Genomic DNA, 15,482 nt, shown 5'->3' with positions numbered 1-15,482 from the left:
TACAAGGAAAATTAAGTGTTGTAATACATACAGAGGTGAATTCTAGCCCTTAAATATTAGAAGAGAAGTATACTAGTATACTAGAACTGCAAGATGAGTGTGGGATGGATGGAGAATCAGACCAGCAGGAGTTCTTTCTAGTCTCACTTCTGCTAGCAGTGAGAACATGCATAAGCCACTTAACTTTCTGTCTCTCAGTTTACTATCTGAAAAAACCACCTGGGCTGAAGAAAGCAGATTCCAAGGTCTTTTTCAACTTTAAAAATCTTTTTATTTATTACATGTGGAAAAAAAATTAGTTTGAAATAATAAAGTTGATACAAAATACCCTAGATAAATAGAACTAGGTAGCCAATCGATGGTCAACAAAACAACTAACTATAGTAGAGATGTAGAGCAATTCTCAGGATAGAAAAAGACAGCCATCAAACAAGCAAGTGTGCCCTATTTCTACATAATTGATGTTTCTTCTAATTTGGGATTTCTTGAGTCAAAGGAAGTACAGCTAAGCTTTGAATCATCCAGCAACCACATCTACTTGGATGATCACTGTTTTTAACACGTAAATAAAATGGTTTTTATTCCTGTCAACCTTGGAGCAGTAAGGACAGCCTAGGAACTGCTTTTCTCTTTCTTTCTTCTCTTTACTTCTCTCACTTGCTTCTGTCCCTCCCCACTTATATCCCCTAAGACTGAGGAAGACAACAGCCCTTCTGATTGTATGTGATCCATTTCTGCACACCTAGGAGTAGGAATCAGCTATCTTTCCAAAGTTTATTTAAAGTTATCACTCTATCCTTTTGACATACTTATTGAAAGAGAATTCTAATCTAGATGTCAATTCCCAGAAGCAGAGAGGAAGTGATTACATGAATTCACACCAAAAATCTAGTTAAAGGGGCTAGTGAGAAGACATTGCTTGTATTTTTTTTTTTTTATAGAGGCATGTTTTATTTATTTGTTTCTTTGTTTGGTTGGTTGGTTATACACGCACTGGGTACAGTCAGAAGCGCGGGAGGGTGAGAGAATTCACCAGAGTCAGAGCGGGGAGCAGAGCAGGCAGAAGGACCGAAGCACACTGCTGAGGGGAGCAGCGGGCGGCAGGAGAGGTCTGCGCGCCATGTGGGACCCTCCTGTGGTGGCCGGGGAGCAGCCGGGGATCGAACTGGCGCCGCAGAGGCCGCGGGCAGCTTCGCAACCCAGCGCTAAACCGCTGCGCCACCGGGGAGGCCCGACATTGCTTGTATTAATTACCCATAATGATGCCTAAAAATTTTCACACTACAAACATGCACTAATTTTTTTTTTCCTCTAAGAGCAATGCAGGGCATTTTTCAATGAAATAAAAAGAAAGTCAGCACCCCTCCTACAATGCACAGTGTGTAAATATCTAAGGCACTTGAATTGTCTACCTAAGGATTTAGATACAAACATTTAGACGCATACATTGCTTAATAAAGTAATTTAGCTAGTGATGTTTTGATATGTAAAATTCTATCAGAATGGGCAAACAACAAGAAGATAATTTGCATAAACATATGGTCTTTACCATGTTCTTCCCTTTCTCTAGTTTCCCTGACACAACCTCAGAAGGCAAGGTGAACTGGTCACTAGTGACCACCCTGAGTGGCACCCCAGGGTTTCTTCAGCCGGGTGAGTCAGGACAAAATCAAGAATAGCAGTTACCATGGAGTAGCTCCCTGTCTATTCCAACACCATCAAACAGGTGCAAAAATTGTCAGGGCCACAGAGAAAGTGGCTCACAAGCCTGTCATATTTGTAAGAGATAAACAAATTCCTGCTTTTCAAGTAATTTAATAACCCTCCCTTGCATGGACTGTGACAGGTCAGAGGTCTATTGTGGCTACAAACTCTGCTAAGAGAATTTTTATCCAACGCATATTATCTGTTTTATAACTTGAATATATTTCCCAGTGTGGCTAAATAAAAATACACATAAAAATAGGATCAGAGGGTCTGTTTTTGGTATGACAGATTCACCAAAATATGACGTGCCAAACCTTTTTAAAAAGGTATTGTTTACAATACAGTATTTAGTCATAAACAAGTGAAGCACCAAACATAATAAAATAAAATTTCAAAATCCTCTTCTAGATTTGTGTTACCTTCAAGTTTATGAATCCATTTTTGTAAGAATGCAAGTTTTTCTTAAGGAAAAATACCAAATGAACCATCTATTTAAAATTACAAAACACATGGTCCTTCTTGGTAGACAAGATTAAATAAAAGATAAGGCCCAGGTTTGGAGAAAAAAATGTTTGCAAAAACTTCCTAACATTCAATTACAGACTATTATTATTAAGAACAGGAATCTCCCTACTGACAATTCTTACCAGAAAAAACAATTCCCTTGGGACATTCGGGTGAATTTTTTTGGTTTAAATCTCATCTAACAACCCTCAGCAAATGCATTTACCTGATTTGTTCTAGAAATGAAACAAAGTTCAAATAATTATATGGTTCTGGAACTTGAAAATTCTTAAGAAATAAAGTTAGCTCCTGTCATATTTAGGACATGAATACCCATAAGTTTGGTGATTTGGCCAATGCATTTGTCTAGTTTTTTAAACGCTAAGTACAAAATTTTGAAAGGACAGATGAGTGGTGAAAATTGATTTTTAAAAAATAAAATATAATCACCATAAGCACAATGACTTTTACATCAAGTCAATATAGAATCAGGAAAGATTTAAAATCGATCTACATTATCATCAACATTGCTAAACTCAGTTTTGAAGGAGTTACAAAAAAAATCATGCCCTTTTTAGAGGAGCTTTTCATTCATTCAGCACCTGACCCATTGACATTTTAAATCAGGCTTTGACATTTCATGAGATTATAAGCTGTGCTGTATTTAAACTGAAGGAAAAGATGGTGAAATTTTGAATCAGAATCTACAATAGAAGAGACATTATTTAAGGTAAAGTTAAACATCAGTAAGCACTCCAAAAAGTACTAAGGGAAGGGCGGTGTTACTGAAGAATTTTCTGGGAAGCAGAGAGATCCACTTATATTTTACTGATATAGAAATGTACAAAGAGTGAGTGTGATCCTTACAATCAATCTTTCATTATTACATGTATAAAGTTTTTGTGGCAATCTGAACCACTAGATAAACTGACGAGACAGATAAGTTTCTCTCAAGAAAAACAAAAACAATGAAGAACAATAAGAAGAGCACTTCTGCTTTATCATCAGAACCATATAAACTAAGATGTGAGTATCTCCAGTAAATTCCATCAAGCTTTGATCTTAAGCGATCTAGGGGAGACAGGATACATACTTCAAATTATGCCAAAGACCAATTAAAATAGATATACCATAGATGTAATTGTATTCAATCATATTATACATTTAAAAGGATTGGTTTTAAGGATCAATCTCATTCTTTAATACTTTTCTATGGCCATAAAACAAAAGTGGATGTCTTCAACAATTCAGGCAGGCCCTGAAACTGAAGTCAAAAGATTTTCTGAGGAGGTCATTACGTTATAGGACAGGCTTCTTTAAAAGCGCTATTTGACAAGGGATGAAATGTCAAATCCCAAGGGTCTGAGTCCATTGTGACACATTCTGTTTATTATGTAGCAGTTTGAGGCTACAGACTCACTATACATTTCAGCTTCACAAAGTTTTATTTTATATAACGGGTGCTTTCTGATAAATCACAGCAGAAATCATGTTAGTTCTGCATATAAAGCAAATGACTTTTGATGTTTAGCAACTTACCCTTAGCATAACCTTTGCCAATTCTGATTTGACAGATTAAGACAATATTTTCATTAAATTACTGCACTTGATAGATAAAGATCTAGTTCTTAACTTTGGTTTCAAGATATTTCTTAGATACCGCCAGAAATACTTCTCCTTGAATGCATATTTCAAAAAGCTTATATTTCTTTTGCTTTCAAATTCTTACCAAAATAGCAGGATGCAGGCATTTGAGAGAGATTCTCTCAAATGTGATGTAAAGATACATCACAACACAAAAAAGTTTGGATTTGACTCTCTATATATATTGGTTGTAAGAAGTTTGTATAATGAACATCAATGTAACTAAAAATTCCTATTCTTCCCTTTTTTTCACCCTGAGCTTTCAGAATTATGCATGCAAACTAACAGTATTTTTTGATGTGACACAAACCTTAAATTCTTAAAATATACTCTGGAAACTAAATTTAGGTGAGGAAGACTCACTATATTAGAGCAGATTATTCATGTAAAAACATTAAAAAGAGAAACATCTTGGAAACTCAGAGATTACTCTGTATAGCAATATGGCCAGCTTATTCAAGGAAATATCAAAGAACTATAATTTGTCATTATTGTGTTAGCTCCACCACTGAATTACCAACCTTTAACTTTCATCAATCACAACAGAATTTCTGGCAGTTAGAACTAATTCTCAGGCATTTCAGTACTAGAGAAATGGAGTCTAAATTATTTATTCACCAGTACTCAGAGGTTGTAAATAGGATATATCACAGTTACATACCAAAAGGCCAGGAAAAATTAGAATTGAAATACAAGTGTATAAAGATAATTATTCAAGAAGATAAAAATAATTTTGATTTTGTAAATGCAGATCATATATATAACTGTCAGTTTACCCCATTGAGGGTACTTCAAAAACCCAATGTCTTCTGCCTACTGTAGCTCTACCCTAAGACATTTCTGGACATATTAAATCTAAAAGTCTAAACCTCACCAGAAACTCAAAGTGTTACAGGACAGGGACTCCCCCTTTCCTGGGGATGACCCTGTTACAAAAGCAATACTAAATACAAGAAAACTCTAGTTCCCTTCAATTTATAAGCTAGTTTACAAATATTTCAGTATGGGTATATTGTTTTAATCTACAGGTATCCGTGCTTCTAGTTGACAGGAAAAAAGAGTTCCCTTATTTTAGTAACAAAATAATGGACTTGCCTTAAAGAAAAACATTTGAACTTCCTTGTACAAACAACACCTTAGTTTAATGACAGAGCGCTGTCCAGAAGCCTATATCAGGAGCATTAATCATCAGCATTAACTTGAACATGAACAGTCATTTCTTCCAAATAGACTAGCCTTCCCTACTCTGAAGGGAGTGGGGTGAGGGTAAGCAAGTAGTTCTTTACAAACAACAACAGAGCATATTCCAACCACCTCCTACGCTGGCTTGCAAGCTACTTCTTCCAACGACTCATTAAAATGATAACATAATCAACTGCTGGCACTTAAAAATTTAACCATTATATAGACCTCTGCTGAGTCTATTATCTAGATATTATCTGATGCCTATTCTTGCAACAAATCAAGCAAAATGTAGCATTCAGTACTTACAGACTACTCACAGAACATACCATCTGGGAAACCCTTTGCATTTAAGATTAAAGCTCCACACAGGCTTATTGTTAACCCCAGCATGCGGGAAGAACAAGAGAGGGTGGAGGGAAGCGCTTACTTCGAAAATGCTCTGAAGCATAATAATAGACATCCTCATAGCCCTCGTGGTAATCCTCTTCTGGTCGGTACTTTTTCCCCTTTCTTCTCCTAGATCTTCTTATCTGCTTGACAAAACCCAGGAAGCGGTCCATCTCTCACTCACCGTGCAGCCTGGCTCAGCCAGCACCACAGTGGAGCAACAGCCCAGCTGCTCAGGGAACCGGTGGAGCATGAATACCCAGCCCCAGACCTGGGGACCGGGATGAGCTACCCTCCCGTCCGCCTCTGGGCTACCACCCACGCAGAGGTATCAGCCATGGGAGGGAAAAACAGAACAGCCATGGGGGGTTATCTTGACAAGATTTCTCATATAGTTCAATAAACAATCAAATGTGCAGTGAAAAAGAAAAAAAGGGAAGGAGAAAGTGCAATGATAATAAAAGGCTAAGGTTAAAAAAAAAACAAATAAACTGCAAAGCTTTGAACTTCAAAGAGCTTCAAAACAAAACAGAACAAAAGTTGGACAAGAGATACAGCAGAGGCAAGAGGCGTCCCAGTGCTAGAATTTCACTATCCAAGCTCTCCATCACCAGGGGCGGGGAAACATGTTTAGTCAATGGACTGAACCAATGCTAGAGACTGAATATGCTCCTTTTTACCTGCTAATCCCACCCCCTAATCCCAGCACCCTTTATCAGAAAGTGGTGTTTGGGAAACTTCTAGCAAAGCTGTTGTTTTTGCAATGGGCAGACTGATTAACCCTTGGTGCTCTCTTGCACATCATATTGATGAGTAGCAAAGTGGTTTCATCCATATGCACAGCTCTTGCTGACAAAAGTGTGCTGTATGTGTTAATTGGAGCAGCAGGGAGAAGGCTCAGCAGCTGCTTTCAAATGACACACTTACCCACTGGGCATTAATGTATTCCAATCGCTGTTTGATCTAAATATTAAAATGTGCTTCACAGAGAGGCTTCGCATAGATTTAGTAACAGCATACCATAATCAGCAAATAAAAGAAACTGCATGGTTTTAGGAGAAAGAAATACAAATAATCCAACTTTGCTTACATCGATCTCAAATACCAATCTAGCTAAATTATTATACTTTTTTGAAAAATATGAAAACAAATGTGCTAAATAGCAAACAAAACAGTTCTTCATGGTGAGGACAGAGGGATATAGATTTTGAAATATGTTCACATTATGTTCATTTTTGGTCTCTAATATCACAAACTTTTTTTTTAAGTAACCAATCAGAAATACTTATGGGTAAAGAGGTACTGTAATGTCTAGACAGGTCAGCCTGAATCATGGATAATCATTTTCTCTAGCTTTCTTCCAGCTTTCAGTAAAAACAAAATTTTAACCCCAGGAAAAACTGAATTTGTTTTAGAATACTAATAATCAAACATGTCAGCATATTACCCAATAAACTAATGACATTCTGTACATCCTAGTTCTTAGAAATTTTATTTTTAATAAAAGCTTCTTACTGTATAAATGTTGTTCAATATTTATAAAGCACCAAGTGCATAGCACTATCCCATAGGGAAGTGATTATACACTGCACACAACTTGATGTTAAATTCAGAAACTTTTTTTTTCTTTTTCAGATTTAGACAGTTATCTATTTTCAAATATAAACTGTGGAACCAAGTTTAGCCAAGGTTTCGCCATTTTGTATATCCTCCACCTTGATATGTTAGTCCTTGTCCAGCCGCATTCCGGAGATAGTTTCAGCAGTCACAACCCTCACTCCACTTGGTGGCGAAAAAGCAGACCACCCCAGCCGCCAATGAGGGCAGTCCTGTCCATAAATGGGACAGCATCTCTAACCGTCCAGTCAGTTTGAAACTGTAACCGCGCGCGCCAAAATGCCTTTGTAGTAGCCAATGAGTAATTGCCAGCTTCTTTCAGAGTTCGCGCCACTCGCGACCCTATAAGATACCCCTGCTTCCTCTATTCGGGGCTCTCGACCTCTGCCGTTGCATCGGTGCGTGTTGAGGGCCCGGTCTCGAGCCCGTAATAAACTCCCTTTTGCATTTGCATCAGCTGTCTTTGGATTCTTGGAGGCTATGCTCACCGAGTCTGCTGATCTTGGGCACAACATAAACTGCTAATGATGGAGTAAGGGAAATACTAAGAGAGGTAAGTATTTATCAACAGAGAACATTTCATCTCAAAAATTCTTTGGTTACACAAATTTCCCCTATTCCTAGAGATTAAGTTTGTGGAGAGAAACACAAACTTAATGATGCTGACAAAAGATGACTATAAAATGTTATATGAACATCATTAAACAAAAAAATCACTTGTCCTTAGGCTGCAAGGCCTTTATTTATTATTCTGACTCCCTCAACCAAAAAATAAAAACTACAACAATTTAGTAGCAGTGAACTAGAATTTGAAGATCTGAAGTTTTGATCTTGAATAGGTCACTAAATAAATAAATAATACATAATGTTATTTAATACTCCTGCCAACCTTCATATAATGAGATGATGAGGAAAGAAGGTTTGAAGGTGTTTTAGTGGTTTATCTAAGATCACCAAGGCAAATGCTGCATAGTAGTAGGCATTTTTTTTTCCATACAAATTCTGAGATTATCTGGTGTTTCTGAGAATTATTTGCTTTCAGTGATTCACTGTTTTCTATGTAAATCTGCTATTGAAGTAGAATTTGAAAATAGTTGCTGACTTTTCTTTTTAATTTGGCGGAACATATATCCTGGTATATGTAATTACCATGTCAAGTATATTTGTCCCCCAGAGATTTTGCAGGCAACACCTTTTACCCAATTTCACCTAAAGTATGATAACTTCTAAATTAGTAGAATCCACATTATTTATGTTTGGTAGTTATAAGCTCCAAGTTCAATTTGAAAGTAAAGCCATAGAGTAGAAGATGTTTCAGTAGAATGAAGAGTCCTTGTTAAAACATTCCAGTACTGATTTTTAATTTTAGTATTTCAAGAGACTGTTATTTCCTGAAGCAGTAATACATGCATAAACACCTTTTTTTCTAGTTTTGAATGATTTATTTGGTAGATTAATGTTTCAACACCTGATTATAATGGCAAAATTTTATGCGAGTTGAATCTGGTGGTGTGAGGAAAGAGTTGAGAGCTCAGTCATATACTTGGAATAGGGTATGGTAGAGGAACTTAACCACACTATTAAAACAACAATAGATACTGGCCAGCAGGAACAGGGGCTCTGTTATTTAGAGGAGGTTTACTGGGTCTATTTTTTTTAATAGTTTTTTTTTTTTAAGATTTATTCATTTATGCATACAAGAGCTGGGGTACAGGCCAGAGATGCAGGGGGTGGAGTAAGAGGATTCACCAGAGACAAAGCTGGGAACAGAAGAGGCAGATGGACTGAAACACACTGCTGAGGGGAGCAGTGGGTGAGACAGGAGAGGTCTGCTTCACCATGTGGGTTTCTCTCTGACCGCCCGGGGATTGAACTCGTGCTGCAGAGGCTGCAGATTGCTTCATAGTGCTGTGATTAACCCCTTGTGCTACCAGGGAGGCCCTACTGGGTAAAATTATTAAAGAATATGGCAATATAGGGCCTCCCCGGTGGCGCAGCAGTTGAGCGCTGGGTTGCAAAGCTTCCCGCAGCCTCCGCAGCACCATTTCGATCCGCAGCACCAGTTCGATCCCCGGCTGCAGGGTGAGGGTCCCACATGGCGAGCAGACCTCCTCTGCCACCCGCTGCTCCCCTCAGCAGTGTACTTCATCAGTCTGCCTGTTCTGCTCCCAGCTCTGGCTCTGGTGAATTCTCTCACCCTCCCGCGCTTCTGACTGTACCCAGTGCTTGTATAAATAAATAAATATATCTTTAAAAAAAAAAAAAGAATATGGCAATACAGCAAGTGATGGAAGGTCAGGTCAGTGTGCATGTGTGTGTGTGTGTGTGTATGTGTGTGTGTGTGTGTGTGTGTGTGAGAGAGAGAGAGAGAGAGAGAGAGAGAATGAATAACGAAAGAAGATGAGATCATTGCTACTCTGCCTTAGCAGTGATGGAGTAGATGGGATCCCAGATTCACACCATCTTTTTTGGGATTTTTTCCATCTGTCATCCTAAGTCCTCCATTCTGGTGGTCAAGAATGCACCAGCACGTTCCTGGGGACACGTTTGAGGGATGAGTCGTGGAGCAGGTTTGTAAGGCAAGACTCTGCTGCTCAGTGAGCAGAACTCTTGCTTTTTATTAGCAGAAATGAACAAGCAAGATTGATTATGTGACAATGGCAGGAGAAGCAGGGTCCAGGGGAGACAAAGGGTATTCATCTTATGGGGAACAGGATTCAAGGGGAACAATGGGTAATCAATTTTATAAGGAACAGGAGGGGACATGCCAGCCACATATACAGGGAGGACACCCGTGCGAGTTCTTACTGTAATTTCTGAGCTACTCCCAGATCATCTTGGACCCTGACCACACAATCAGTCAACGGTTACCTAGGCATCCCCAGCCACCTTGTGATGTGGGTCGTTGTCTCAAAGCAGTGATGCAGGAGTGCTTTATCCAATTCTTTCACACACACACATAGATGTATAGAGGCCATTCACACACAGGTGCAGAAGCCCTAGGAGGGAAAGAGGCCATGTTTAACCATGGAGGACCAACCTAGAATCTATAAGGACTCTCTCTTACGTAGCAGTGAGTTAACACACCACAACTGATATATCAGTAAAGTTCTAGTCCATTCAGTTTGGTGTACTGTTGCTTTTACAGAATCACCCTCTCACCCCATTGCGCACTCACTGGTCAGTGATGCTGCTCACCAGTCATGGCACTCCACATTGTAAACAGATGGGACAGCTAAGAAGTTGTAAATGGCAATTCATAAAATAAGCATTTCCCATGCATGTATTTTGTTTGGCTCACATAAGTGTTGTCTTGTTATTTAAATTAGGCCAACATTTAAATATTAGGAATTTCACAAATAAACCAGGCACTTAACTTTTCTTTCTTAAAAAGTCCAAAGATCTGGGGCCTCCCCTGATGGCACAGGCAGTTGAGCGCAGTGCTGTGAAGCTGTCCTCAGCCTCTGCAGCACGGGTTCCATTCCGGCCGGCCAGTGAGGGTGGCTGGCAAGGGTCCCACATGGCGCGGTAGACCTCTCCTGTCTCACCCACTGCTCCCCTCAGCAGTGTATTAAGTCAGTCTGCCTGTTCTGTTCCTGCTCTATCTCTGGAGAATCCTCTCATTCTCCCACGTATCTGGCCTGCACCCCGTTTCTTGTATAAATAAATAAATAAATATTTTTTAAAAAGTCAAAAGATCTGGCAACTCTGGGACCAATTCCAACATGACAACTATTGATTAGAGCTGAGTGTTGGCCTCCACCCATAAATAAACATGTGCTTTCCACTTGGCCATAGTCTCCTGCAGGGGGCCCAATTTGCTCATTCAGTTACCACCTGGCCCCTGCAGGCTTTTATGCTTGTGAACCTTGGTTGAGGAACTATCCTGAAACCCAGCTACTATAACACTAATTTCTTTAAGATAAATTTCAGTTTCCTTATATTTTCATGTAAAGAAAGCAGATTATTATGACAAATTGGTTTTAGTAGAGCTAAATGTTCACTAAGCTATAAAATTGAATTTCTTAGAAAAAATTTGTTCATGATGAGAAAATAAAACAGGTTGAGTTATTCAGTAACACTGCTTCAAGCTAGAATAGCAAGTATATGTTAACAAATTTTTTAAAGCTAATTCCTTTCCTTCTGGGAGGTAGACAATTGCTTGAAGAGCATTTGCATGATTTCTATACTCTTGAATTAGATTCTCCATCCTTTCTAGGGAAGAGGAATAGACCAACTCTTAAGATTAAATCTTATATCTACAACCTTTCCTAGATCACATTAAGTAGTACCCTTTTGTGTATATTTAGATTGAGTAATGGTTACAATATTTTCTCAGTAGCAGCATGAAGCAGTCTATTAGAGAAATCTTTGAGACATTAATCAATCTGGCCCTTTTATAGATGCCATGCTGTTTGCGTGTCATGGCAAGAACTGTGGTAGCCTTCCCGTGACCGTAGAGGAGACACCTCAAGACACTGAGGAGAGTAAGGCAGGAAGGGAAAACACTCCAGTCCTTGACTATGACAGCCCTTGACTATGCTTAGCCCTGTCAGACCCAACATCTCTTTCTTGTTGCAAATGATTTGTAGTATCTTGATTTACTAGCCTAGATGAAATTCACAAATCATGCAACTTAGGCAAACATAAAATATCTTAATAAGCTATATTTGAATATATGTTTAATAATGTATATTTAAATAAGTGAATCAGAGAACACCATTAGAATGATCCAAATCCAAAACACTAACAACACCAAATGCTAGCAAGATTCTGGGACAGGAATGTACATTCATTGCCGGTAGAAATGCAAAATGGTACAGACATTTTGGAAGAGAGTTTGACGGTTTCTTATAAAAACTTAACATACCATTCCCATATAATTCTGCGATCACATTCATTGTTACTTAATCAAAGGACTTGAAAACATATGTCCACACAAAAAATATACTTGGATGCTTATAATTGCCAAAACTTGGAAATAACCAGGATGTCTTTCAGTAGGTAAGTGGATAAGCAAACTGATATATCCGGTAATGGAATATTATTCAGCACTAAAAAGTAATGGGCTCGCAACCCCTGAAAAGACATGAAGGAAACTTAAATGTGTATTATTTGGTGAAAGAAGGTAATTACTACTATATTCTAGAAAAGGAAACACTATTAAGACACTAAAAAGATCAGTGTTGCAAGGAGTTAGGAGAAAGGGATAATCAGAGGGACACACAGAATTTTTCGAGCAGTACAAGTATACTCTGCCAGATACTATATGGTAGATACATGTCATTTTATGTTTGTCCAAACACATAGAATGTAAACAGCAAAAGTGAACCCTAGTATAATCTTTGGATTCTGCATGTAATGATATGACTACATAGATTTATTAGTGGTAACAAATGTACCACTCTGGGGGGTGGGGCGGGAAATGTTGCTATAGAGAGGGGATGCATATGTGGGGGCAAAAGGTACAAGGGAAATCTCTGTATTGTCTGCTCAATTTTACTGTAAAACTATAAACTGCTCTGAAAAATAAAGGCTATTAAAAAGAAAAAAACTCTTTCCTCTTTAATACTATCAGCTTTCAGGCTCAAATAATATAAATAAGTTGTTAGTTAAAGGAGTACTTATTCATGTAGCTATTTGGAAGCTATATAGATAAAGGACAAATTGTGTGTATAGGCCTTTTCCCCTCATCTCAGTATTTCTAGTGCCTCAGCCTCCATCCACAAAATCTTGTAGCCAGCCCTCCTTACCCCACCCCTGGAGAGCATCATGACAATGCAACACTCCCACACCAACAGGGACATTTTTGGTTAGTCTGGCTGACAACTACAGAGCTATATTAACCAGGCAAATGCTACCCTATCCCTGGGAATCTTCCTACATACTATCCTCCCACCCTCTTTATTCTTGTTTAAGGCCCTTTTAAGTGTGAAGACTAATTATCACTCTACTATTTCAGCAGTTGATATTCAAAGACCAATAACATACTCAGAAATTTGAATGGTAAAATGCAAATATTTTCTGTCTTCTTGCACTTTCTGAATGTATACAACAATTAAGAGAAAATAAGTTCTAAAACAAATACACTGAGTTAAAAATAAATGCTCACATTAAATTATTATTCTGCCAGTAACCACGCTTACATTTACTATAAGGAAAACACTGTCTGTTGTTATGCTAGTATTAAGTCATCCTAGATAAAGCATCTACAAAGGCCTGCAAATCAACAAACACTCCAATTCTTACATTTATTCAAGTAATGGAAACACTTGCTTTCATTGTGTAAAAAAAAATAAATAAAACAATAGCTCATATAGTCCAAACAGTACTCATCAAAGTCTGAAGTAAATGCTTCCAAGTTCAAGTTTTTCTAAACTCTTCTCAAGCACACAAGTCTGTAGATAAAGTAGACATTTCCACACAGAGAGAGGCCTTCATGGTTCTTGGCAGATAGTAAGTGCTCAATAAATTAATGTTTATACTCATATGAAAGCAATGCAAAAACACCTTGGCTAACAGAAATGAAATCTAACAACATATATATATATGTACATATATACATGTATATATACATACATATTTAAAATATATATTTTTTAATAATTTTTGATTCATAAAATATTGACGTTAGGGCTTTACAGCTCATTCCCAGTTGTTCTTTCCCCCTCTTGCCACCACCATTCTAACTCCATATTCACACCAGAAATCCTGCAAGGCCCAGTCTTAGAGCAGCTCCCCCTGAAACACCGACCCCACCCTGCATAGAGTGACAGATGTTTCCTCTATACTCGGGGGTGCTTGGTCTCTGTACTCAGGGTACTTTCTGTGCCTCTTCTAAGTATCCCCCAACAGTGCCCCTTGACCCAAAAGTCTAGTTAATCAATGCACATTGGCATTATTATTAATTTGAGATATGGAAAATTGTACACATATTTTTATGATTTGAGATGCTATCTTTGTTTCACCTCAATGAAATTTTTAAGTAAATATTTCACTATCATGACTTTTAACTCCTTTTTCTATTGTTTCCTATGAGGTTGCATTAAGTCAATTAATTCACAATTACAACACAAACATTACAAAAAATTTCAATATTTCTTGCTATCTGTCAAAATCTTAAAGAATTTTATGCTTTTATTTAATCTTCACCACAATCATATGACACTGGTACTCTATTTAACCTTAGTTATAAATAAGGAGATACAGAAGTTAGATAACTTGCTCTCAGTCACACCGCTGAGGTGGCACATTGACTAATCTGAAATGAAATTCATAGGTTATATAAGGTACACATGTAAAAATTTAAATTTCCTATTAATAATCTGCAAATAATATCCCAGCTACTTTAAAAGTTTATGCTCGTAGGGCCTCCCCAGTGGCACAGCAGGTTGAGTGCAGCGCTGTGAAGCTGTCCACAGCCTCTGCAGTGCGGGCTCAATTCCTGGCCAGCCACGGAGATACCCATATGGCGCAGCAGACCTCTCATGCCTCGCCCACTGCTCTCCTCAACAGTGTTTTCAGTCCATCTGCCTGTTCTGCTCCCCGCTCTGTCTCTGGTGAATTCCCTGACGTTCCCGTGCCTCTGGCCTGTACCCCAGTTCTTGTACAAATACAATAAATCTTTAAAAAAAAAAAAGAGTTTATGCTCTTAAATATCAGGTTATTGCCTCTCTCAAGATTTATTTTAACTTAATAGTATTTTTTAGATTATAGCAAATTGCTGTGGTATTTGGGTGTCACTGTACACATTGACATGAATGATCTCATGGATTTAATTAAAATTTAAGATTTGCTAACAATAATCTATTTTGCAAATATATAAATGATAAAAATTATGAGAAATGTCTTTAAATATGAAGTTAAAAACCTATAAGGGGAATGCATATGTTTTTCAAATTCCCTTGGTGCAAAAAAGGTTGATATACAGCCTAAGTGTAAAGGTGGTTCCTTTTCAACTGGAGAGCAAGTTCTATGATCAGTGTCTGATGAGCAGATAAAAGAAGGAATGAGGAGTGAATAAATGGATGAATAAATGAATAATTGATTGAATGATGGCTGCAGAGACAAGATTTGCCTAAGCTTGCACACTGAGAGTAGAAGAGCTGTTCTATATTGGAGTGATAGCTGTGTCCTGTCACGCAGTAGGGCTAACTAACAGATAATGGGAAAGACAGGAATGTGAGACAAGGGATAACAGACACAAGTTTAGATTTGCTGTCCTGCCCTATTGTGATGTTCCAACAGAACACGCTAAGTCATTGCCCCTTTAAGTGGAGGCAGACATGTATGAGACTCAGGGAGCAGCTCTAACCCAACAATCAGCAGCCAAGTCCACTTTGAGTCTTGCAACTGCCAGGTCCAGCCCACCCTATATTAGCCCAATTGCAAACTCCCTGCAGGGACTGTTGCAAACCACAGGATTTGGGGAGTGATTC

At 38.2% G+C, this 15,482-nt stretch overlaps 1 protein-coding gene across 10 annotated transcripts in view; it reads right to left on the bottom strand.

Annotated features, from left to right (window-relative positions):
• GRIP1 (glutamate receptor interacting protein 1) overlaps nt 1-15,482 on the bottom strand; it is a gene marked incomplete at both ends in the record, with an annotated part of 674,847 nt that overhangs the window by 400,911 nt on the left and 258,454 nt on the right. For 5 of the 10 annotated variants that reach the window (XM_084256500.1, XM_084256511.1, XM_084256513.1 and 2 more), the window contains one exon: nt 5,468-5,600. The exons of the other annotated variants lie outside the window; for them this stretch is intronic. In XM_084256500.1, the coding sequence (XP_084112626.1) occupies nt 5,468-5,600 (133 nt within the window). Of the gene's footprint in view, nt 1-5,467; nt 5,601-15,482 lie in introns of those variants that run through there. 10 annotated transcript variants of the gene reach the window in all.

The sequence above is a fragment of the Talpa europaea genome (genome assembly GCF_964194135.1).
Source record: "Talpa europaea genome assembly, chromosome: 15".
Taxonomy (NCBI): Eukaryota; Metazoa; Chordata; class Mammalia; order Eulipotyphla; family Talpidae; genus Talpa; species Talpa europaea.
The sequence above is the reverse complement of the archived record's forward strand: the minus strand, read 5'-3'. Positions and strand labels throughout refer to the sequence as shown.